General features: G+C 42.2%; 1 protein-coding gene across 2 annotated transcripts in view; it reads left to right on the forward strand.

Moving 5' to 3' along the window:
* Positions 1-23,463, forward strand: part of Rrn3 (RRN3 homolog, RNA polymerase I transcription factor) — a 42,263-nt gene extending 18,800 nt beyond the window's left edge. For both annotated transcript variants that reach the window (XM_041676442.1, XM_041676443.1), the window contains 7 exons: positions 570-700; positions 3,864-3,994; positions 5,323-5,507; positions 15,620-15,728; positions 17,805-17,957; positions 19,759-19,846; positions 22,328-23,463. In XM_041676442.1, coding sequence (XP_041532376.1) covers positions 570-700; positions 3,864-3,994; positions 5,323-5,507; positions 15,620-15,728; positions 17,805-17,957; positions 19,759-19,846; positions 22,328-22,510 — 980 coding nt within the window. In that variant the 3' untranslated portion in view covers positions 22,511-23,463. The remainder of the gene's footprint in view (positions 1-569; positions 701-3,863; positions 3,995-5,322; positions 5,508-15,619; positions 15,729-17,804; positions 17,958-19,758; positions 19,847-22,327) is intronic.
* The last annotated feature ends 2,065 nt before the right edge of the window (positions 23,464-25,528 follow it).

The raw sequence follows: 25,528 nt of genomic DNA on the forward strand, positions 1-25,528 counted from the left end.
AAACAGATAAAAGAATGAGTTAGCGTAGATTTGGAAACCTGGCCTAGTGCTGCATGTCTGTATTCTCAGAACCTGGGAGGTAGAAGCAGGAAGAACAAGAGCTCAAGATCAGCCTTTGCTACATAGTGAATTGCAGTCCAGATTGGGTTACGTGAGCTCCTGTCTTGGAAAAAAAAAGAAAAGATCATTTTTGTAGCTTCACAGCAGTGTGTGATGTAAGGGATTACACTGAGTAAAGCAAAGTCAGGAGCCATTGAGATGACTCAGAATGGAGAGCTACCTGCTGCTTGCTGTGAAAGCCCAACCTAAGTGATGCTTAGGACCCTGTCCACAAGGTGGTCACATACAGAAATCAAAGACATCCATTTAAATACTGTTGTAGCTATAGCTTAATTTCTGGGTTTTACTTTTGTTTGGGTTTGCTTTTCTGCCCCCCCCCCCCGCCCCCCCACCGGCCTTTGTGCTGTAGCCTTATGAATGTTCAGCCCTGCCCAAATGCTGATTCTTAATGGCGTTGTGTTCCTTTAAAAATATGTATTTATGAAAATAAAGTTTGAATTTTCTTGTAGGTAAGATTGATAACAGTAAAACAAAGGATTTATACCGTGATCTGATAGCCATCTTTGACAAACTCCTGTTGCCTACACATGCCTCCTGCCATGTACAGTTCTTCATGTTTTTCCTTTGCAGCTTCAAATTGGTAAGTAAAATGGCATTGCCATATTGATTGAGTGAGTGATTGGTGATTGATTGATTTAAGGTCCTACCTAACCCTGGCTAGCCTAGAGCTCAGAGTTCTGAGTATCTTTATCTCCTGAGTACTGGGATTAGAGACGTGCCATCATGCCCAGCTGGAATATATATATATATATTTTATTTTATTTTTTTTCTTTTCAATACACACTTTCTTTGTAGCTTTGGAGCCTGTCCTGGAACTTGTTCTCTAGACCAGGTTGGCCTTGAACTCACATAGATTCCCCTGTCTCTGCCTGCTGAGTGCTGGGATTAAAGGCGTGCACCACCACTGCCCAGTTCAGCTAAAAATTTATTATTATTATTTTTTTTTTTTTTGGTTTTTCGAGACAGGGTTTCTCTGTGGTTTTGGAGCCTGTCCTGGAACTAGCTCTTGTAGACCAGGCTGGTCTCGAACTCACAGAGATCCGCCTGCCTCTGCCTCCCGAGTGCTGGGATTAAAGGCGTGCGCCACCACCGCCCGGCAAAATTTATTTTTAAAATTATGAGTATGTTTTTGTCTATGGATTTATGTGTAGCTCTGCTTATGTTTCCTTGGTATTACCCATTCTTTGTGGCTTGTGTCTGCTTCTCCATCTCAGTGCTGGACGCCATGTCCTTGCCAGCACAGCTGTCAATTGTTCTATTGATCCTGGCCATTCTGACTGTTAGAGGATGAAATCTCAAGTAGTTTTGATATTCATTTCCTTGATAACCAAGGATGTTTATTTCTCAACCATTTGTGTTTCAATGGTTTTGAGAATTCTGTTAGTTACGTATCCCTTTTTAAATTGTGTTGCTTTCTTGATGTCCAGGATTTTTGTTGTTGTTGTTTGTCTTTCTAGTTCCTTATATATTTTAGACATTAACTCTATCAGATGTGTAACTGGTAAAGATCTTTTCACATTTTGTAGCCTGTTGCTTTTTTCCCAAATGGTAGTGTCCTTTGCTGTACAAAAGCTTTTCTGTTTCCTTTTCCTTTTTTTTTTTTTTTAAAGATAAGGTTTCCCTGTGAAGTCCTGTATTGGAATTTGCTCTGTAGACAAGGATGGCCTTGAACTCACAAAGATCTGCCTGCCTCTGTCTCCCAAGTACTGGAATTAAGGTGTGTACCGCCACCACCACTGGGCAACCAGCAGTTTTTGTTTTTCAGGATCATTTTTGCTATCCTGTGCGTCTTCATCTGTATCACCAACTTCCAAATAATGACACCTAGACTTACTTGAAATCTTGGCCTTAGCTTAGGCTTGTTTTTAAGTAGTTCTTTTTTTTTTAAAAAAAATATTTATTTATTATGTGTACAATATTATGTCTGTGTGTATGTCTACAGGCCAGAAGAGGGCACCAGACCCCATTACAGATGGTTGTGAGCCACCATGTGATTGCTGGGAATTGAACTCAGGACCTTTGGAAGAGCAGGCAATGCTCTTAACCTCTGAGCCATCTCTCCAGCCCCCTTTAAGTTCTTATAACTTAAATTAACCCATTCCTTCTGTCAAATACCACCCATCCTTCTGGTATCTCTCATGTGCCTAGATTCCTTCTCCTCTTCCTTTCTCTCCCAAGAAATCCCATCTATTTCTCCTGCCTAGCTGTTACCCATTCAGCTTTTTATTACACCGGTCACAGCAATGCACCTCCAGACAGTGTACAAATATTTCATAACAGCCCTGCTTTGTGTGTGTGTGCTTTCCATATGAAGCTGAAAATTACTGTTTCAAGTTCTATGAAGAACTTTGTTGGACTTTTGATGGGAATTTTGTTGAATGTGTAGATTGCTTTTTGAGAGATGGCCATTTTCACTATAGTAATCTTACTGATCCGTGAGCTCGGGAGATCTTTCAATCTTCTGGTATTTTCTTCATTGTTTGAAGTTTTTATTATACAAGTCTTTCACTTGCTTTGTTAAATTTAGCCCAGGATTTTTTTTCTGTTTAAAGGTGTGGACTGCATCACCTGGCTTTTTTTATTCTACTTTCATGTCTTGAACTGTTTTTATTATTTCTTTCCACTGTTTGTGTTTTTACAGACATCTTTAAGGGATTTATTCCTATCGTCTTTAAGGTCCTTGAATATATTTGGAACAGCTAGTTATCACGTTCTTGTCTGGCGCATTTTTTAGGGCCTACCCTAGTTAGGGACACTGGGTTCTGGTGGAGGCATATTGTATTGGCTGTTAATATTTGTTTTTGTACTGGTGTCTAGGCATCTGGGGTTTGGGATGATTGAGGAGATTCTTGGTGTCAGTGTCTGGTCTTTGTTGAGTGGGTGTTCCATTCCTTAGTCTCTGAATCTTAGGGAAGTGATGGTTGTGGGTTGCCTTGTAGTGCGTGCTTCTGGAGGTGGGTGGGTGGCAGAGAGGAAAGAATAGAGATAGGCTAGGAGAAAAAGAAGGGAGAAGCTTCAGGAAAGAACTAAGGTGATCCTGTTCACCTAGAGGTGGGGTCCACAGGGAGTTGGAGGTGTGGTGGGATGGGGGGGGGGCTGTCCTGGAAGTATACATTAAGCTACAAAGTTGAAGAGAGACAGAGATGATACTCAGAGTTGAAGAGGGAGGAGCTCCTGCAAGCAGGTTGTCACTGGGCTGAAGGTGAGAATGGAGAGATCTTAATGGAGCACAGTGTGATTCACCTACCCTGCCAGGTATGGCCTCTGGGGGCCTTTGGGACAGAAAGTATTTCTAGGTATGGGGATGGATTAAGAGGGGGCTGTGTGCTGAGAAGGTCCATAGGGAGAAGGAAAGTTGCATGCATACCAAAGTTTGGCAGCGTCCCCTAGGAATGAATGGAAGGAGGAGGGGCCCCCTGCAACCTGGCTGCTACAGGATGAGCCTGGAGAGATTATAGTGGAGTACAAGAAGGAGAATGAAAATAGCCTACCTGAGTCCCAGCCCAGTGTGGCCTCTGGGCTCCCAGGTATAGAGTGTTTCTGGGTATTGGTGCCTAACACAAAGGGATTAGAGGCAGGAGGAGAGCTGGGTCTGATGGGTTTTTACTTTTAAATCAGAACCATGACCCCTCTGTTCCTTGTTTAGCAGTATAATTACATTGTTAGGTAATGCCTTCAGGGTGCTGAGAGCCAGAATATTTTCAGCATTAGAAATGCCAAGCCAACAGCCTCTCTTGTTACAGGGATTTGCAGAAGCATTTTTGGAACATCTCTGGAAAAAGTTGCAGGATCCAAATAACCCCGCCATCACCAGGCAAGCTGCTGCGAATTACATTGGGAGCTTTTTGGCAAGAGCTAAATTTATTCCTCTTATGTAAGTAACTAATTTTTCAAATGCTTTTTCAGTGTTTTGCTTTGGGAAGATTATAATATTGTCTCAAATCAAAGAAATAGGTCTCTTATTTTTTGATCTGTCTTTTTAAAGCAAGGGGAAAATCTGTTTTCTACATGCAAGGTGTTTTTAATTCTTTGAAGCAGTTTGAGGAGAGGTCTCCATTTTGGGTAAGAGAAAGTATATGAGGAATCTGTGTATTGAACCTAAAAGCCTGTCTCTGTTTATGGATAACATAGTGTTGTGTATTGTTTTGATTCTTTTTGTAGGTTTGTTGTTTTTCATTTGGTTTCCAAATCAGTTGTGTTTGTTTGATCTGAAGAAAACACTTTTTAAGGTAATTAGGGTAGGATGGAGCTCAGTGGTAAAGCACATTGGGCACATGCAAAGCCAGCCCCAGTATTGAGATTAACAGTGATATAGGGCTCTCTAGGAGCCTGGTTCAGGGCTCCACAAGATAAGGGCAGAGATGCTGTTAAGCCATTTTCCAGTCAGCTAAGAGTCTTGTGGTTCCAGTTTTTGAGTCCAGATGGGAAGAAGCCCTGATCCTTAGCTACATTGCTGTCGGGCTGGGAGCTGAGCCAGGAAGCCTCAACTGAGTTGGAGAAACTCAACTCCATCCCTAAAAGTATTTTTGTCTTTTAATTAGTTGTATTTGTGATTTTTGAGATGTCGCGCTCTGGAATCCAGGCTAGTCCCAGCTCATGACTCTCCTTCAATCTCCCAAGTGTGGGTTTTACAGGCCTGTGCTTTTGTGCCTAGTTCCTTGGGACATCCTTAAGGCCTATTGCTCTGCAGAACTAAGTGCTCCTTCACAAAATTGGAAGGCTTTTTTTAGTCCCAGTACCAGGGAGGCAGAGGCAGATGACTCTGAGTTCCAGGACAACCAGGGAAACACAGAGAACCCTTGTTTAGAAAAAAACAAACCAGGCCGGGCGGTGGTGGCGCACGCCTTTAATCCCAGCACTCGGGAGGCAGAGGCAGGCGGATCTCTGTGAGTTCGAGGCCAGCCTGGTCTACAAGAGCTAGTTCCAGGATAGGCTCCAAAGTAATAAAAAATTGTAAGGCAACTTCTTTCTATCACCCTACTTCTGCTTTTCTCTGGTCATAGGAAAGGTTTTTGGTTTGTTTATTTTTGATGCTGGGAATGGAACCCAGGACCTCATACATGTTAAGCATTTGCTTACCACTAAGCTACATTCCAGCCCGTGGGTCATATTTGAGCCTAATATAATGGATAGTGAAAGACAGGCCTGTTTCTATCTTCAGCTTTCTGGTGAAGCCAATAACACCACTTTTTCTCTTTCTAGCACCGTGAAATCATGCCTGGATCTTTTGGTTAACTGGCTGCACATGTACCTTAATAACCAGGATTCAGGGACAAAGGCTTTTTGTGATGTTGCACTCCATGGACCATTTTATTCAGCCTGCCAAGCTGTGTTCTACACTTTTGTTTTTAGGTACAAGCAGCTTTTGAGTGGAAACTTGAAGGAAGGTCAGTAATGTGGGTTGAGACTGGGTTATTTATTGTACATGGGCCTTCAGGGCAGTACTACTTGCCTTCTGTTGATGCTTATTTTTAAATGTGTGATGGGGGTTAGCTGGGTTTGCTGTCCCAGTGCAGCTGTGGCATCATGGACCTGCAAAGGAGGGCAATGGTGGACAGAGGTGTGAGACCTGGGTTCATTTCAAGAACACTACTGTTTATGTATTGTTTAGCTAGCTACTAGAGAAATTGTCAGCGTCCAGTGTGTTGGGGTCCCTGGGTAAGGGTCTCGCACAAATCGGGACACGGGATGCAGAGTATGAACAACTGCATAACAAGCTTTATTTTGTATGGCCTTTTATACAGACTAAAAAGCATTACCTCAACTCTGAAACCCCCCTTTACTCACGTACATGATCATGAGAAACTCTTGCCTCACCTTGCAAGAAACAGTACCTCAATCAATAATAGTAATAAAAATGAAAAGAAGTACATAGAAACAAGGCAAAAAGTATACAGAAGCAAAGCGTGAAGAACTGAGCTCAAAGGCCACTTCCTTATCCAGGGTACAGATTCTGACAGAATGTTTGAGAAGTGGGCCGAGAAAGTTTGCTTTCATCTATGCTTGGTTTGCCAAGCAACTATTTCCCAACTTCGTCTCATCTGTCCCAGGAGGAGCTTGCACTTTAAGCCAGTTCTGTGTTTCCACAAGAAATCACTGCAAAGGAGTCAGAACAAAGGGAATCTTTGATCCCCTTATTTGAGTTCTTCCTTCTTCACCTCCCTGCCCTTGTGGCCATTTTGCCACAGGAGGACAGTCCTAGTCCAGTAGTTCCCAACCTTCTACCCACTAATACAGTTCTTCATGTTGTGGTGACTCACAAACATAAAATATTTTTCTTTTCTACTTCATAACTGTAATGTTGCTATTGTTAGGAACTGTAATATAAATATCTGTTTTCTGATGGTTTTAAGAGAACCCTGTGAAAGGGTCCTCAGCCCCCAATGGGGTCATCACCTATAGTTTGAGAACCAGTGTCCTAGGCTTTATCTCATGCCTGTAGTTTTCTGAAGTTAAGGGACCACATTTGGGTCAGGGTGTGTGTGTGTGTGCGCATTTGTGTTCCCACCCTTGGAGGCCAGGAGAGGAGTTGTAGGCAGTTGTGAGCCCAGACATAGGTACTGAGAATTGAACCATGGTCCACTACAAGAGCTATTATTGCTTGTCTTAATTGTCATCTTTTTGGTCATCTTGATACAAACTCTGGTCATCTGGGAAGAGGAAGGAGCCTCAATTGAGAAGATGCCTCTATCAGATTACTTATAGGCAAGTCTGTAGGTCACTTTCTTCATTAATAATTAATTAATGCGTGTGTGTAGCATCAATAATAAAAGGGGCCAATACCAGGCTGTTTTCAGTACTGTAGCTCTGTAGTAGAGTTTGAAGTCAGGGATTGTGATGCCTCCAGAAGTTCTTTTATTGTACAGGATTGTTTGGGCTATCCTGGGTTTTTTGCTTTTCCAAATGAAGTTGAGTACCATTCTTTTGAGGTCTTTGAAGAATTTTGCTAGGATTTTGATGGACATTGCGTTGAATCTGTAGATGCTTTTGGTAAGATTGCCATTTTTACTATATTAATTCTGCCTACTCAAGAGCATGGGAAGTCTTTCCACTTTATGGTGTCTTCTTCAATTTCTTTCTTCAAAGATTTAAAGTTCTTCTCATACAAGTCTTCCACTTGCTTGGTCAGAGTTACTCCAAGATATTTTATGCTATTTGTGGCTATTGTCAAGGGTATTGATTTTCTGATTTTTTCCCCAGCCCTTTTATGATCTGTGTACAGGAAGGCTACTGATTTTTTTTGAGTTAATCTTGTATCCTGCTACATTGCTGAGAGTGTTTATGAGTTGTGGAAGTTCCTTGGTAGAATTTTTGGGACCACTTATGTAAATTATCATATCATCAGCAAACAGTGAGAGTTTGACGACTTCTTTTCTAATTCATATACCCTTTATCTCTCTTTGGTGTCTTATTGCTCTAGCTAGGACCTCAAGAACTATACTGAATAGATATGGAGAGAGTGGACAACCTTGTCTTGTTCCTGATTTCAGTGGAATTGCCGGGAGTTTCTCTGCATTTAGTTTGATGTTGCCTGTTGGCTTGCTATATATTGCCTTAATTATGTTTAGGTATGTTCCCTGTATCCCTGCTCTCTCCAAGAACTTTATCATGAAGGGATGTTGTATTTTGTCAAGTGCTTTTTCCACATCTAATGAGATGATCATGTGGTTTTTACTTTTCAGCTTGTTTCTATGGTGGATTACGTTGACAGATTCTTGTATGTTGAACCATCCCTGCATCTGTGGGATGAAGCCGACTTGGTCATGGTGGATGATGGTTCTGATGTGTGGATTTGATTTGCTAGTATTTTATTTAGTATTTTTGCATCAATGTTCATGAGTGAGATTGATCTGTAATTCTCTTTCTTAGTATTGTCTTTCTGTAGTTTGGGTATTAAGGTAATTGTAGCCTCAGAAAAAGAGTTTGGCCATGTTCCCTCTGTTTCTATTGTGTGGAATAAATTGAGGAGTAGTGGTATTAGTTTCTCTTTGGAAGTCTTGTAGAGTTCTGAGCGGAAGCCATCTGGTCTTGGGCTTTTTTTTTTGGTTGGGAGACTTTTGATGACTGTCTTATTTCTTCAGCAGTTATAGGTCTGTTTAATTTGCTTATCTGGTCTTGATTTAATTTTGATAAGTGATATTTATCCAGAAAGTTGTCCATTTCCTTTAAGTTTTCCAATTTTGTGGAGTACAGGTTTTCAAAATATGACCTGATGATCCTCTGTATTTCCTCCATGTCTGTTGTTATGTCCCCCTTTTCATTTCTGATTTTGTTAATTTGGATAGTCGCTCTCTGCCGTTTGGTTAGTTTGTATAAAGGTTTGTCTATCTTATTTTCTGGAAGAACCAACTCTTTGTCTCATTGATTCTTTGTATTGTTTTCTTTGTTTTTATTTTGTTGATTTCAGCTCTCAATTTGATTATTTCCTGCCATCTAGTTCTCTTAGGTGAGTTTGTTTCTTTTTGTTTAATTTCCCCCTTTTATTTCTTCCTTGACCCATTAATGATTCAGGTGAGCATTGTTTAATTTTCATGTGTTTGTGGGTTTTCTGGAATTAGCATTGCTATTGACTTCTAGTTTTAGACCATGGTGATCTGATAAGGTACATTGGGTTATTCCAGTTTTTTTGTATTTGTTGAGGTTTGTTTTGTTACTGAGTGTGTGGTCAGTTTCTGAGAAGGTTCCATGAGCTGTCGAGAAGAAGGTATATTCTTTTCTGTTTGAATGGAATATTCTATAGAGGTCTGTTCAGTCCATTTGAGTCATAATAACATCTGTTAGTTCTCTTATTTCTCTGTTCATTTTTTTGTCTGATTGACCTGTCCAGTGGTGAGAGGGGAGTGTTGACGTCTCCCACTATTAGTGTGTGGGGTTTAATATATGATTGAAGCCTTAGAAGTGTTTCTTTGACATATGAGGGTGCCCTTGTATTTGGGGCAAAGATGTTCAGTATTGAAATTTCCTCTTGATGGATTTTTCCTGTGACTAATATGAAATGTCCTTCTTTGTTTCTTGTAGCTGATTTTAGCTTGAAGTCTATTTTGTTAGATATTAGGATAGCTACACTCGCTTGCTTCTTAGGTCCATTTGATTGGTATATTTCTTCCCAACCTTTTACTCTGAGACAATATCTGTCTTTGGGGTTGAGATGTGTTTCTTGTATGCAGAAGAGGGATGGATTTTGTTTTCGTATCCAATCTGTTAGCCTGTGCCTTTTTATGGGTGAATTGAGTCCATTTACATTAAGGGATATTAGTGACCGGTGGTTGCTGTCTCCTGTTCATTTGGTTTTCATCGTTTGTGATGTTAATTTGTGCATTATTTTCTTCTTTGGATTTTGCTGTTATGAGATCATCAATTGTCTATGTTTTTGTTGGTGTAGCCATCTTCCTTGGGTTGGAGTTTTCCTTTTAGTATTTTGTGTAGGGCTGGGTCTGTGGCTAGGTATTGGTGAAATCTAGATCTGTCATGGAATATCTGTCATGGAATATCTGTCATGGAATATCCTTCTATGGTGATTGACAGTTTTGCTAGGTATAGTAGTCTGGGATGGCATCCGTGGTCTCTTAATGTCTGCATAATGCTTGACCATGACCTTCTGGCTTTCATTGTCTCCACAGAGAAGTCAGGTGTAATTCTGATAGGTCGACCTTTATATGTTACTTGGGCTTTTTCCTTTGTAGCTCTTAATATTCTTTCTTTACTCTGTATGTTTAGTGTTTTGTTTATTATGTGGTGAGAGGACTTTTTTTTTTTGGATCCAGTCTATTTAGTGTTCTGTAAGCTTCTTTTATCTTCATGGACATAATCTTTCTTTAGGTAGGGAAAGTTTTCTTCTATGATTTTGTAAAATAAATTTTCTGTGCCTTTGAGTTAAACTTCTTCTATACCTATTATTCTAACATTTGGCCTTTTTATGTTATCCCCTATTTCATGGGTATTTTGGGTTAAGCTTTTGTTAGATTTAATGCCTATCCTCTATTTTATCTTCAGTGCTTGAGATTCTCTCTTCCATTTCTTGCATTCTGCTGTTCATGCTTGCATTTGTAGTTCCTGATCTTTTTCTCATGATTTCTGTTTCTATAATTCCTTCGTCTTGTGTTTTCTTTATTGTTTCTATCTCAGTATTCAAGTCCTGAATAGTTTCTTTCATATGTTTGAGTTCTTTTTCTTGGTTTTCTTTTAAGTGATTTGCTGATATCTTCCAATTTTTTGTTTGTTTTTTTCCTCCATTTCTTTAAGGAAATTTCTCATTTCATCTTTAAGAATTTCAAACATTCTCTTGAGGTCATTTTGTAGATTATTTTCTTCTGGTTCTTCCATATTTGGTTGTTCAGGTCTTACTTTTGTAGGGTCTTTAGGTTTTACTGGTATTGTGTTGCTCTTCGTGGTGTAGCATGTGTTTGATCTAACCTTTTCTACTCATCTTTTCCTCTAATAGGTGTGGTTGGGGCTGACTGAGATTCTGTTAAGTAATCTTCCAGGTGCCAGTGAATACAGAGCTTAGATGGTTTTTCCTCATGGTACAGTCAGTGTTACAGTTCTGGTTACCCTGTTGGTTACTCCTGTTCCTGGAGATAGCTCAGCATTCCTGTTCTTTGGTCTGCTCCATTGGAGTTTGCTCTTTCAGGCGTACTTTGGCCTAGGCTGCTGACTTTGATCTTTTCCTGTAAATCTTGGTCTGGATCCCCTCCTGCAGAAGTCTCTGGCTTGGAGTTGGACCTGTTCTGGTGGAGATCGCTGACTCTGGATCTGGTTGCTGGTTCAATCATGATCCTCCCATGTCCCAGGACTGGGTTTGCTCCTGGCTTCTGCTCCTGATGGAGCTTGTTTCCTCTGGCTGTCTCTGTCCTAGGAGTCTCCCTTAATTGTATCTTGTAACTGAATAAAAAATAGTAAATTCTGTATCATGTGGTATAAATTCAGCGATTTTAAAATGCAGAACAGCCCTGCATATTGTGAATCACTAACTATGCTGAGAAGTTCTTTAAAATCCCTTAGTACCATGAGGATAGCATATAATTCTGACTTCTGGACAAAATCATAAGAGATTTGTTCCACTTTACTTAAATTTTCTGATTTGTAACCTACCTTTCCTGATTGATTTGCATTAGTATAGAATGTACAGTCTCCAGTTACTGGTATGTCTTGTATAAAGCACGGAAGGATTTAGCTAGTTTTCTTTATAAGTTGAATTCTCTTATTTTTGGAATAGTTGTTAATCTCTCCCAAAGATTACTACAAGTTTTTTGTCAGGGTTCTCTTTCTTACCATAATTTTTTAATTTCATAGTTATTAAAAGGTCTATAATTTCTGCTGGGTCTATTCCTATTAATTGTCAAAGTCTGAAGTCTCAGTTTGCCTTTTAGAGCCAGGTCCAGGACTGCCAGGGCTTCAGAAAGAAACGCTGTCTCAAAACCGGGTTGGGGGCGGCGGAGGCGAGAGAGCATTCCTCTGTGGCCTCTGCCTCAGTTCTTGCCTGGGGTTTCTCTCAGCAATGGACTGTTACCTAAAAGCGTAAGATGAAATAAACCCTTTCCTTTTCATGTTGCTTTTTGGTTCTGGTCTTTATGAAAGCAATAGAAATTAAATTAAGACAGTGCTTTTAACTTTTGAGGCAACTTTTATCCCCTTGTTGTGATTTTGATACAGGCCCCTCACAGACCACTTTCAAATTATAGCAAGCTACCCCATGGTCTCCTTAAGCCTTGTTTTTCAGTTTTGGTGTGCTTGAGGTTATGTGAAACATGAGTTATGTCAGAGGTGAGCTCAAGGTTTGTAAGGACTTGTATCTGCACTGTACAAATCTCTATGCTGTTTGCTTGCCCTAAAACAGTCAGAAAAGGGTGTGTTCTCCCACAGCACCAGGCAAAAGCCAGAGAAGGCAAAAGGGTGGGGGTTGTAGCTTTTGCTGGGGATCAAGTAGTGGTTGTCAAGTTTAGAATTAGAAGTAGACTTGGCTGGTGCCAAAGCCTGTGGTTATGATTATGCTCCTGCTTGAGAACTTTTCTACTTTTTCTGATTTAGGAGGGTATAACATAATTTATTATGTGAGCTTTAGTAAATTAATATCATTTTAGTTAAAATGGTTGCCAAGGGGTTGGGGGTGTGTGTGGCTCATGCCTTTAATCCCAGCACCTGAGAAGCAGAGGCAGAGGAATCTTTGTGAGTTCAAGGCCAGCTTGGTCTATTAGAGCTAGTTCAAGGACAGTCTTCAAAGCTACCGAGAAACCCTGTCTCGAAAAACCAAAAATATAAATAAAGTGTTGCCAAGGGAAAGGCACTTGTTAGGCACATCTTCTCTGTCTATTTCTCTCTGCCCTCTCTCTACATCTCTCTTTCTCTCTCTCTCTGACAGTTGTGTTATGCTGCCCAAACAGGCCTTGAACTCTAGATCTGTCTCGCCCAACCTCCTGAGTTGAACTTAAGTTTTAGTTCCAATAATAAAATAATAATAATGAAGCATTGGGAAGCTGTTTCCTATGAACCAGGGCTTTTCAACTAGGGCTGGCTGATCCTTCATTGGGTGGTGGTGGGGGTCCTGTTCATACTTCATTTCAGCATACTTAACCCCCACTCATAACATGCCAGCAGTGGTCCTTTACCCTCCCAGTGTGACAATAACAGCCCTCTAGAGACTGCCACATGCCCTCAGGGCATTTGTAGTGAAAACCAGAGCCCTGAACTAAACCTTACACTATGTACACCTACACAGTTGCATGCTCTGCCTGCCTCTGAGAAGATGCTGCTGGTGACTTGGTGCTGCTAAAGGTGCTTGGGATGACATGAGTTAGCCCAGCCTTTGTGGTGACAGAAGAGAGCTAGATCTCTAAACCTCCACATGTGCCCACACTTAACATGTAGATATTAGAAAGTCTTTTAAATATATGAATACTAAGATTAGTTTTATGAACTAGTAGGTTAAGTTCCAGTCACAAGGTTAAGTTAGAAAAGTCTAGTTCCCTCTGTATGATCAAGGTCCAGGAATCAGTTTTTTGTTAGTAGAAAGATTTTGTTTAGTATGTATGGATATTTGTGCATGCATGTATGTGTGCATGACTTATGCATGTGCACACTGCTTGATTTGGAGGTCAGAGGACAACTTGAAGATTTTTTCTCTTCTGTGTTTCCTGGGGATCAAATTTGGTTGCCAGGTTTGGTAGCAGGCACCTTTATCTGATAAACCATCTCACCAGACCTAGGCTACAGATCTTGATTAGAGATCGTGCAAGCCAACACATCTATTTCTTTTTAAGTTTATTTTGTGTTTATGGATATTTTACCCTCATGCTCGCCTGTGTACAATGTACATGTAGTGATTTCAGAGGCCAGAAGTAGGCGTCAGATCTTTATGACTGTAGTCTTAAACAGTTGTTAGCTGCTATGTGGGTGCTGGGAACTGAACCCAGGTCCTCTGCAAGAGCTACAGTGCTCTCCATAGATAGGCCATGTATCCTCCAGCGTATCTGTTTGTCATTTTAAAATTGTTTTGAGTCAGGTTCACGTGACACTTTGGTACTCATAGTGGCCCTCTTTCCTTAGCTTCAAAGGGTGGGCCATATCTAGTTTTGTTTATGTGATTTTAAATAAAGAAGTATATATATTCATATACACATGTATTAAATATATATATCACATGTAATATATGATACATATTGTTATATGTGTTGTTTATTCATTTTATAAAATGTGTATGGCTGTTTTGCCTGTGCACCATGTGTGTGCCTGATGCACGATGTATGTTCAGAAGAGGGCATCAGATCCCTGGAACTGGAGCCATAGACAGTTGTGAGCTACAATATGGGTGCTTGGAGTCCAGGTTCTTGGCAAGAGCTATAAATGTTCTGTTTTTGTTTTTTTGTTTCCATTTTTGTTTTTGAGGGGCAGGTGTTGTTTCAAGACAGGATTTCTCTGTAGCTTTGTAGCTTGTCCTAGAACTCACTCTGTAGACCAGATTGGCCTTGAACTCACAGAGATCCACCTGTTTCTGCCTCCCAAGTGCTGGGATTAAACACGTCCACCACCACTGCCCAGTGCTATAAGTGATCTTAATCACTGGGCTATCTGTCTAGCCCATATGTCATTTTAAAATTAAAGAATATATCAAAATTCCTAGGGGGCTGGAGAGATGGCTCAGTGGTTAAGAGCATTGCCTGCTCTTCCAGAGGTCCTGAGTTCAATTCCCGGCAACCACATGGTGGCTCACAACCATCTGGAATGAGGTCTGGTGCCCTCTTCTGGCCTGCAGACATACACACAGATAGAATGTTGTATACATAATAAATAAATAAATATTAAAAAAAAAATTCCTAAAAAACCAAACAGATTGGTTTGTTTGCTGCAAAATAATAAATATATCTGTATTTTATAAAAAAGAATATTTTTTTAGGTGATTCCAATATGGATCCCAGGTTAGCTTAACCCTTGTACCCCAGCCTGGGCTAGGGTTCCGTTGTAGGAGGGAATTCCCTGCAAGCGAGAGGTTTATGTTGCGCTGCATGATAGGGAAAGGAAGATGCGATAGAAATATGCACCTGAGAGTGATGCATGGCTGCGCTGTTAAGTTTGACTGAGCCTGTTCTTGTCTGTTAGGGGTTCAGTTTCTGTGGTGTCTCCTTTGTGACCTCAGTCCTGCTCTGAGCTGTCATATGCTGATTCCAGATTGTCATGTGTCTAGTTAGGGTTTCTATTGCTGTGAAGAGACACCATCATGACAGAAAAAAAAAAATCTGTTTTGTTTTGGTATTTTGAGACAGGGTTTCTCTGTAGCTTTGGAGCCTGTCCTGGAATTAGCTCTGTAGACCAGGCTGGCTTTGAATTCACAGAAGATCCTACTGCCTCTGCCTCCCGAGTGCTGGGAATAAAGGCATGCACTACCATCGTCTGGCGATGACAAAAAATCTTACAAGGAAAACATTTAATTGGGGCTGGCTTACAGTTTCAGAGTTTAGTCCAATATCATCATTGCAGGAAGCCTGGTGGTGTTCAGGCAGGCAAGGTGCTGGAGAAGGAGCTTTGAGAGTTCTATATCTTAATCTGCAGGCAAAGCTTGCCACACAGGGCAAAGCTTGAACATAAGAGACCTCAAAACCTACTTCTACAGTGACATGCTTCATCCAGTAAGGCCATACCTACTCCAACAAGGTCACACTTCCTAATAGTGCCATTCCCTGTGGGCCCAGTATTCAAACAAATGAGTCTGGGATTGGGTTTGGGGCATAGTCTTGTTCTAACCACCACACATGTAATCTTCACTTTGCAGGAACTCTGGTTTCTTTTTTCAGAAAGCTATACCGAATGACAGTGGTTGGCTTGAACTTTATTCCTGTATTTCTGCAAATGACTTCTTAATAATACCTTTATTTTGGGGTGTGCTGGGACACAGGCCCATCTTAAGCACATGCTCTACCACAGAGCCCTTAAATTGGTTTTTAGATGTGTAATAATTTGTGTTTTTAAAGATAATCTTAGCCCCCCCCCTCCCTTTTTTTAATCAAAGGTTTGCGGTATCTTCAGAGTCTAAACCTTGAGCGTGTTGTGCTGAGCCAGCTGAACCCTTTGAAGATCTGCCTTCCATCGGTGGTTAATTTTTTTGCTGCCATCACAAAGTGAGTCCTTTGTATTTCCTTTATGGCCATTTAGAAAGTCAAGGGGTAGAACTGTTGTTCTGTCTGCCACGTGCTCTGGCACTGAGTACATTCCAGCACATTTTGAGAGCAGCACGCACGAGGAAACCACCAGCTCTGTTAGTATCCCACACACTAGGAGTCCAGAGCGGCTGGGCACTCTGAAGTACACACAAGTGCTCATCTAGGGAAGTGTCTGTTAGTAGCACAGCATCCTGGAGGGGTTGGTAGTTAAAATGGGACTCTCAAGAAGTACTTGGCAACAGTAAAAAACTTTTTGAATGCACAACAAAAAAATGAATTCAGAATCAAACTAATGGATCTGAGGTGTTCCTGCAAGTGCATGCACATGATCACCCATTAGGTCTGAACACAGAGTCTGCACTGCCCACGCCCTTCCTCACCAGACACCGACTCAGACCACAACCACAGAATGCATGTTCAGTGTAATGGAAAGCAAAGGCTCAATTTTTTCCTACCATCATTCTTCAGCATATAAATATGGAGTCAGTGTATCTTTGGTTTGTGTTGTGCTACCATGTTTGATTTTCATTGATGCTGACTTGAATTTCATGTTTTCATCGTTAAGTGAATTTTCTCTTTGAGTCAGCACTGCCATCAGCGAGCCCAGTTCCTTCCACCCTGGACTGAGATTAAAAGTATACTCTGCACCTGGTTGTGTTTTTGTTGTTGTTTTTTTGAGACAGGGTTCTCAGAGTGGCCTTGTCAGTCCTGAAACTTGTTTTATAGACCAGGCTGGCCTTGAATGCACGGGGAGATTCGCCTGCCTCTGCCTCCCGAGTGCTGGGATTAAAGACCGTGCGCCACCACACTCAGGTACACCTGCCTTTTTGTTATTGTGTGTTTTGTTGTTATTTTGAGACAGGGTCTCACTCGTAGCCCTGACTGTCCTGGAGCTCACCATTTATACCTGGCTGGCCTCAAACTCACGGAGATCTTCCTGATTCTGCTGGAGATGAAGATGTGTGCCGCCATGCCTTGTAGTATTTGACTTTTTTTTTATTAACTTTATGTGTATGAATATTTTGCCTACATGTATGTCAGCAGCACCTTTGTGCCTGGTGCCACAGACTCCGTAAGAGAGTGTCTGATCTTGTAAGACTGGATTCTCAGACAGTTGTGAGTCACCATATAGATGCTGGAAATCAAACCTGCTTTTTTCTGGAAGAAAAGCCAATGCTGAATTGCCGAGCCATTACCTAAACTTGTCTTTTAAAATATAGACTCTGTGAATGGCTTAGGCTCTTACATTTTGCTGAATTATATTCACCAGCCCCAATTTAAAAAGTAATCAGAAACTTTCTATAATGCTTTCTCTGGGAAGTCACAGTTGGCTGAAAATTGGCTGAAAATGAGCTTGCAGGATGTGATATGGCTTAGTGGTAGATATGCTTGAATACACGAGGCCCTGCACTGTGCAAAAAAGAAAACAAAAAGGAAAACATTGTTATCATCTTAGAACTTGGGAAGCTAAGGCCAGAGAATCAAGAGTTTGTCTTCAGTCTGCTACATGGTGAAAACTTGTTTGAGGACATAAAAGGAAGGAATGGGGAAGAAGAGGAACATAGCTGTGTGTGCCTCATGCCTGTAATCCTAATACTTGGGAGGCTGAGGCGGGAAGATTGCTAAGGTTACAGGATGAGACCGTGTCTCAGAAAAAAAATAGCTGTAGTCAAAGTCCTCCAATAAAGTTCAGAATACCTCCACTGGCATCTGCTCTTGGCCCCCAGTAAACAGCGAGTCATTTTTTTTTTTTCGTGAGTCCTAATTTTTGTTGAAAACAGAAAATAGATATCTTCCTGTTGTGCTGAGCATGCTATCTTTTCATAGTATTCATTAATCACAGGCCTGTTCTGTATTGTTTCCTCCTCAGCAGATGTGCAAAGACCAGGCCAAGAGTGCTCACCTTAAGTGGGCCAGTTCTTATTGCCCTCATTGTATCTAGCAGTGTCTGCATTACAGCTGTAATCTGTACATCATGACCTCTGGGGTGGCCCCAGTATGGTTGTTTCATCTGCCTTGTTGTGTGTCCCACAGTAAGTACCAGCTTGTGTTCTGCTACACCATCATGGAGAGGAACAACCGCCAGATGCTCCCTGTTATTAGAAGTACAGCTGGTGGAGACTCTGTACAGACCTGCACCAACCCATTGGACACCTTTTTTCCCTTTGACCCTTGTATGCTTAAGAGGTAGGTCATCTCAGTTGACACTGTGGGACATGTACTTTGCCCAAGGCTGGGATTGAGAGTTGCTTTGTCCTAGGTGGACTTCCTGACTGTTAATTTGGCTAATTGTGAATGCAGGATTGTCAAAAACTCCAGACTGCTTCACAAGCACACCAGGGCTATGCTTATATTTTCTTAAGCCTGTGGGGGGGGGGGTACCAAGGCCTTTTCTTGTTTTTTGTTTTTCTTTAAATTGATCAGTTTAAGTGAATTAGGCTGGGGCTGGGTGAATCAAAGTTCTCAGATGGAGAGGTGCTGTCAGCTTGGCCATCTAGTTGTCTGTCGATAATTCCATTTCCTTTAAAGACCAAATCCCATCTCACTGCCTGTGATTTATCTAGATGGGTTGGTCTGGAAAACCACTAAGCCATTCTTGGTGTTTGTATATTTTTGCTAACTGAACAGTTTAATTTTTATTTTGAAAGTTTTTTTATTTTAAAGTTTGTTTGTTGTAGGCAAAGGTTTCTGTCCTGTCCAGTCCCGTAATAAACACTCAGAAACTATATTATTTGCAATACTGTTTGGCCAATAGCTTAAGTGTATTTCTGGCTAACTCTCATATCTTAAATTGCGCATTTCTATTAATCTGTGTATTGCCATGTGGTTGTGGCTTACCAGCAAGGTTCCTGTGCCTCTGTCTCCTGTGGGTGGCTACAAGGCACATCTCTGACTCCACCTACTCTCTCTTATATATCTTCCAGCCTGGCTATGTTCTCTTAAGCCATTGGCCAAAAGCAGCTTCTTTATTAATCAATAAAAGCAACATATATACAGAAGGACATCCCACTCCAGTTTGTGTTTGTTTATGAGTGTTTTGCCTGCATTGTGTATCATTTGCTTGCCTCATGCTTGCGGAGATTGAAGAGGTGGGTACTCTTAATATATCAAGATGGCTGATGTCATCTGAGTTGGTTTTCTAGATTTAATGTTTAGCAGATTTCTGTAGGAGTTCCAGAATATCAGTCTGTTTGTACATGTGATAAATTGTCAGTCACTGAGTGAGCCAGAAACACTTCGCTTGGAATCTTAGAGATAGAAGATAAATTAGTCTCCCTAATAGATGGAACCTCAGGATTCACAGTTTTCTTGTCAACTGTAGTCTTTACTTCCTGCTTTTGTTGGACTCTAGCGTCCAATCACCGAGGAGGAGTTGCCCCAAGAGACCATCTCTCACATCACAGCTGATGTAAAAGCACGAGGATTTTTATTAATTCTGTCATGACAGGGTCTTCCAGCAGTCGGGAGGCTAGAAGACACTGAATGTCTGGTACAGGCTATTTTTAAAGAGAAAAACCACAGAAGGAAGGAGTGTCTGGGGGTTGTTCTTTAACTATTATAATTGGCTTATTCAAAAGAGCTATTACCAGTAATTGACTGGAGAGTGGTTGCCAGATCAGATGAGTAAGGGAAAACATCTGAGGGTCACTTTGCCCCTTTCCCAGGGCCTAAGTCAAAACATCAGTCACTGAGTCAGTACCTAAGGGTTATCTTGCCCCCCTATTCAGTAACTGAGTTCTATTTGGAGAACATTCACAAGGACTCAGGGAGATGATGGAATGTTCCCAACATTTCAGTATGTGTGTGGGCAATTGTTAGGTCCTTGGTTCCCGGGGGAAGGGTGAACATTACTGCAGAGACTGAGAGTTGTCAGAAATGGTTTCAGAATTATTTTAAAGTTCTACTCTTTGGGGGATGTAAATCTGAGAAAAGAGCTTAGGTGTTGGGGTTTCTGGCGACTCATTTACTTTGAAATATTCTGTTGCAGGTCAAAGAAATTTATTGATCCCATTTATCAGATTTGGGAAGACGTGAGTGCTGAAGAGCTACAAGAGTTTAAGAAACCCACTGAAAAGGTGAATTTGTGATGGGGAACCTGATGAAAGTCTCCTGGAGTCACAGGCCACAGTAAACACTGTAAACCATACGTCATTCCAAGCCCAGGTTATGTTTTTAGTAACAGGGAGGATTTGTGAGTTCTATTTCATTTATTTCTTTCATGGGGGTTTCATGAATTCTGAGCACTCCCTTCCCTTGATGAGTGCCGTTTGCCACTTGGCAATTCTTCTTTTTATGTGTTTGTATATATGTGTGTGAGATAAGATGTGTGCATGTTTGTGGAAACCAGAAGTCAGCCTTTGGTGTTGGGCCTTAGTCTACAAGACAGGGTCCTTCATTGGCTTGAGTTTGCCAAGTAGGCCAGTCTGGCCAGCCCAGGGAAACCACCTAGCTCTGTCTCCTCCAAGGCCAAGGTTCCGTGTGTACATTGTACCTTGCTTGGTTGTTTATTCTTCCACTTACTAATTTAATTTAATTTTGGTTTTCAGGACAGGCTTTCTCTGTTTAGCCCTAACTGTCTTGGGAACTTGTAGACTAGGCTGTCCTTGAACTCAGGGAGATCCTCTTACCTCTGTCTCCTGAGTGCTGGGATTAAAGGCATGAGTCACCATGCCCTGGTATATTTATATTTTTATTATTTGTTTTGGTTTTTTTGGGACAAGGTTTCTTTGTGTCACCATGTCTGTCCTGGAACTCATTCTGAAGACCAGACTAGCCTGCCTCTGCCTCCCAAGTGTTCTGGGGATTGAAGTTAGAGCTTCATGCTTGTTTAGTGACTGTGCTGTTTTACCAGCCCAAGTCTCCTCGTCTTCTAAATAATCAGGCTCTGTCTGTAATGACTTTGGGAGGTATAAGCTGTTTGGAAATAAGCTTGTGGTTTAGTGGTGGAGCTCATCATGGGTTCCCACCCTAGCACTGCAAAGCTAGGTTTTGTTGATCGGCTCACTCTTGTTGTCTTTGTTGTTGTTTTTCAAGGCAGCGCTTTACTTAGCTTTGGAGCTTGTCCTGGAACTCGCTTTATAGACCAGGCTGGCTTCGAACTGACAGAGATCCATCTGTTTCTGCCTCCCGAGTGCTGGGATTAAAGGCGTGCTACACCACGGCCCCACTATAGCTGTTGTCTTAAGCACTGGGGAGGCTCAGGCCAGAGGATGAAGAGTTTTGAGGCCTGTCTGCTACATGGTGAGACTTTGTCTGAGTATACAAGGAGGAGCTGAGAATAGCTAGCTGTTCCTGTAATCCCGGTACTTGGGAGACTGGTGTTGGAGGATTGCTGAGGCTACAGAATGAGACTCTATCTAAAACACGAACAGAATGTGATCCTCACAGAGCTTCACTGCCCCATCTGTCTGCTCAGTAGCCACCAAGTACAAATGCCACTCGGCTCATGTAAAGTCTACTCCTGTTTTGGGATCCTCAGGAATACACAGACTTGGTCATTCCTCAAGCTTCCTGATGTGGAGCCCGCATAGTCCTACCTAGCACAGCCTGTGGGTTGTGACTGGTTCACGACCCCATTGGGGGTGACCTTGTAAGGTGAGGTGACCCTTTCACAAGGGTACGTAAGTCTATCAGAAAACACAGATATTTATATTACGACTCATAGCAGTATCAAAATTAGTTATGAAATAGCAACGAAAATAATTTTATGCTGTGGGGTCACCACAGCATGTTTGCAAGGGTCGAGGCATTAAGAAGGTTGAGAACCACTGTTGTAGAGGACATGAGTGATGCTGCTGTCTGTAGACTCTGACCTCCTCCAGCATCATCATGGACTCACTGAGCTGTGGGCTTTCACTGCCTTAGGACATGCCCCTCAGACTAGACTTGGAGCTGTTTTTGTTTCCCCATGCTGGGGTTTCTTTTTATTTTTGGGGATGGAGTCTGCTCCCTGTTTACTGACTAAGTAAGTTCTCTGCCTCAGGAAAGGAATTCTTAAGCTTTTCATTAATTTTTTTTTTTTAAAAGGGTCCTGGAGAGATGGGTCATCTCAGCTAAGGTGTTTATTTAGGTTCTTCCAGAGGACCTGGGTTCAATTCCGTGCACCGACCTAGCAGCTAACAACTGTCTGTAACTCTAGTTCTAGAGGATCAGACACACTCTTCTGACCTCAGGCAAAATACTCATATATATAAAATAAAATAGAGCCAGCATGGTGGTGTACATCTTTATTGCCAGCACCTAGGAGGCAGAGGGAAGAGAATCTCTGTGAGTTTGAGGCCAGCTTATTTTACAAAGGGAGTTCAAGGACAGTCAGGACTAAATAGAGAGACACTGTCTTGAAAGGCTGAAGAACAGTGTTTTCACAAAAATGTGCGTGTACGTCTGTACGTACACCAAGTCATTGAACAACTTGGGGTTTGGTTCGTTCTTTCACATGCTGGTCTAAACCCAGGTTACCAGACTTGGTAATAAGCACCTCTTCCTACTGTGCCATCCAGCAGCCCATGAAGACTTTTCAGACTAACGTCATGTCCTCACCACTCTTCTCTACACAGGAGCTAGTAGAGGACGAAGACGACGACTTTTTGAAAGGTGAAGTGCCCCAGAGCGATGCAGTGATCGGCCTTACCCCGAGCTCCTTTGACAGCCACTTCCGAAGTCCTTCCAGCAGCTTGGGCTCCCCACCTGTGCTGTACATGCCAGACCAGTCCCCTCTCATCTCCAGGATCTGTGATTGAGCTGAACTGTGCTCCCCAGGGCCCTGAGCCCCACCATGGACACCACACTGGGCTAGTCTGTGCCTTGTATATCCAACTTCCATGTTGGACTTGGGCCAGTGTCTGAAGACACCCAGACTGGGTGTGTTTGCAGTTTGCTCCTTATGGACAGAAGACCAACTATCATGTGAAATATTTCACAGTAGGCATAGCAGTCAGTGCTAATGCTTCAAGTGTTGGCTTAATGTGGAGAATCTGCCTGCAACCTCCTGATGGAGCTGCTGGATGCTTGCTAGTGTCAGCCGTATCCCAGCAGATGACCTTTTAACAGGTTTCTTTTTGTCAGAGCCACAGTCACATGACTTTGTGGGTCTTGTTTTGGTGAGAAATCTTCAGGATCAGCCCTGCCTGTAAATACCCTAGACACTGCCTGCAGTGGTGTAATGGTTTCCTTCTGACTAGAAGAGTATTTGTGGTTGGGTATAGAGGGAAAGCGAGGCAGAGGTGAAGTGCTGAGCATTTAGGCTGCTTTTACCAGGGCAACACAAAGCATTGCAGAGGGGCAAAGAAGCCGGGGGAAAGAGGTTTCAGAGAAACAGGAAACGGCACTGGTGCAGGAGAGTGGATCTGACCTGAACATGGGTTTGTCAGCTGTACCTCGAACTGACCAAGCAGCTTGGGGGTCTGAACCATAGTTTAATCACTGTAGAGCATGGACTCAGCCCGGAGAGCTGCTCTCATCCCAAGCAGCAGGTCTGCTTTGTAGCAGGTGTGTGCAAGGACTTCAGAGGTGTCTGTCGCTGGGATCCTTACATGTAAACTTTGTATTTGTGAAAATGGCCCTTTAAGTATATTTAATCTTTTTTTTTGCCACTTGTACTTATTTAAAGGCAGCAATATTTTCTTGGTCACACCATTTTTAATGGAATTTCTCTCATGTCGTTGAGGGCTTTAATAAAGGTTGCCCACCACGGTCCCGTGATTGGTGTGTTTGAATCTTAGCCTCCTGCTCCATTAAAAGGGGGTGGGATGGGCTAGAACCAAATGGGGTGGTTAGTTTGTTCCTGTGGTTGGATCAAGCCCATGAAAGCACTTTTATGAAATTCTGTGCTATCTGGGCATTGTGGTACACCTATAATTTTAGCACTCGGGAGGCTGAAGTAGGAGTATTTTAAGTTAAAGCTAGTCATAGATACATTTTTAAAAAGCCAGACATCTATGGAAGAAAGTGAAGTCTCCTTGTAGCGGGGGAATTTCTTTTTGGTACTGAGGAAGGGAACCAGGGTCTTAGACTCACACCTATCCTGAGGTGAGAAGAGTTGGCAAGCGTTGCATGGTTACAGCTGTGTCCTTGGGATTGTCTGGAGATTGGGGGGTTCCGCATGCTGCATGCTTTTTTTCTAGACTCCGAGCCTCTGTGGGTTAAGGGTGCATCATATGCTCTCCTACATATTTCAGTCACTGTAGTTCAGGTCCTCAGCTCAATTATGTCTCCGTGTCTGGCTCTCATCTCATACCCAGGCTGTAAGCTGCAGTCAGTGCTTTGGGATTTCTTGCACTATTTACTAAGTTTTTACATAATGCTCTTTTAAAACATCTCACTGGGGGCTGGAGAGATGGCTCAGTGGTTAAGAGCACTGACTGCTCTTCCAGAGGACCTAGGTTCGATTCCCAGCACCCACATGACAGCTAACAACTGTCTGTAACTCCAGTTCCAGAGGATCTAACACCGTCACACCAATGTACATAAAATAAAGTTAAATAAATTAAAAAAAAAATAAAACATCTCACTGGGGTTGGAGATGGCACAGTGGTTGAGAGCACCGAGTGCTCTTCCAGAGGTCCTGAGTTCAATTCCCAGCAACTACATGGTGGCTCACAACTTATGATGAGATCTGGTGCCCTCTTCTGGCCTACAGGCAGGATACCGTATAGATAAGTAAACAAATCTTTAAAAAGAAAAAAGGGATTGACCTTAGACTCTGCTACAAACGTTCTCTTCCACTGACTCACACTGCTAGCTTCCCATATCCAGGTTTTAAAGTTACGTACATTTGCCGGGCAGTGATAGCACAGCACTCAGGAGGCAGAGGCAGGCGGATCTCTGTGTGTCAAGCCCAGCCTGGTCTACAAGAGCTAGTTCCAGGACAGGCTCCAAAGCAACACAGAGAAACCTTGTCTTGGGGGGAAAAATGACATTTATGGAGACCAAAGTTCAGTTTAGCACTTTATACCCGTAAGCGCTTAACTTCATTATTCAGGAAACTTTCAAATTCCTGCCTTTGGGTTTGTATCACATATGTGATTTAAAATATTTATTTATTTACTTATTTATTATGCATACAATATTCTGTCTGTGTGTATGCCTGCAGGCCAGAGAAGGGCACTAGACCCCATTACAGATGGTTGTGAGCCACCATGTGGTTGCTGGGAATTGAACTCAGGACCTTTGGAAGAGGTCTTAACCTCTGAGCCATCTCTCCAGCCCCCCACATATGTGATTGGGCTGGAGGTAGCTGTCGACCGTAGTACTTGCTCCTTTAGCAGTTCTGCTGACAGCGCCCACGTCAGGTGCTCACAGCTCCAGGGATCTAACAGTCTGCTTTTTTTGTGCCCTTGTACTCACATAAATCGTAATAATAATAATAAACCCCTTAATCTCAGTACTTGCGAGGCTAAAACAGGACTATCATGAATTCAGGATTAACCTGGGGGGGCTGGAGAAATGGCTCAGCGGTTAAAGGCACTGGCTGCTTTTCCTAAGGACCCGGGTTCAATTCTAGCACCCACATGGCAACTCACAACTGTCTGTAGCTCCAGTTCCAGGGGATCTGGCATTCTCACACAGATACACGCAGACAAAACTCCAACGTACTTAATAAATCCTAAAAAAAAAAAAAAGTTAACCTCGGTTATGCAGTGACTTCCAGGACTCCTGAGTTTTAGAGGGAAACCTGTGCTGTGATTGATTGTCCTAGGAGCACAGGTTTCATTCAAAAGCAGATTGGCTAGATCTTTGCTCAAGGGGGTTGGTTCGTT

This window comes from Microtus oregoni, unplaced genomic scaffold (genome assembly GCF_018167655.1).
Source record: "Microtus oregoni isolate MIOR12 unplaced genomic scaffold, Mior012 000027F_ref0000203, whole genome shotgun sequence".
NCBI lineage: Eukaryota > Metazoa > Chordata > Mammalia > Rodentia > Cricetidae > Microtus > Microtus oregoni.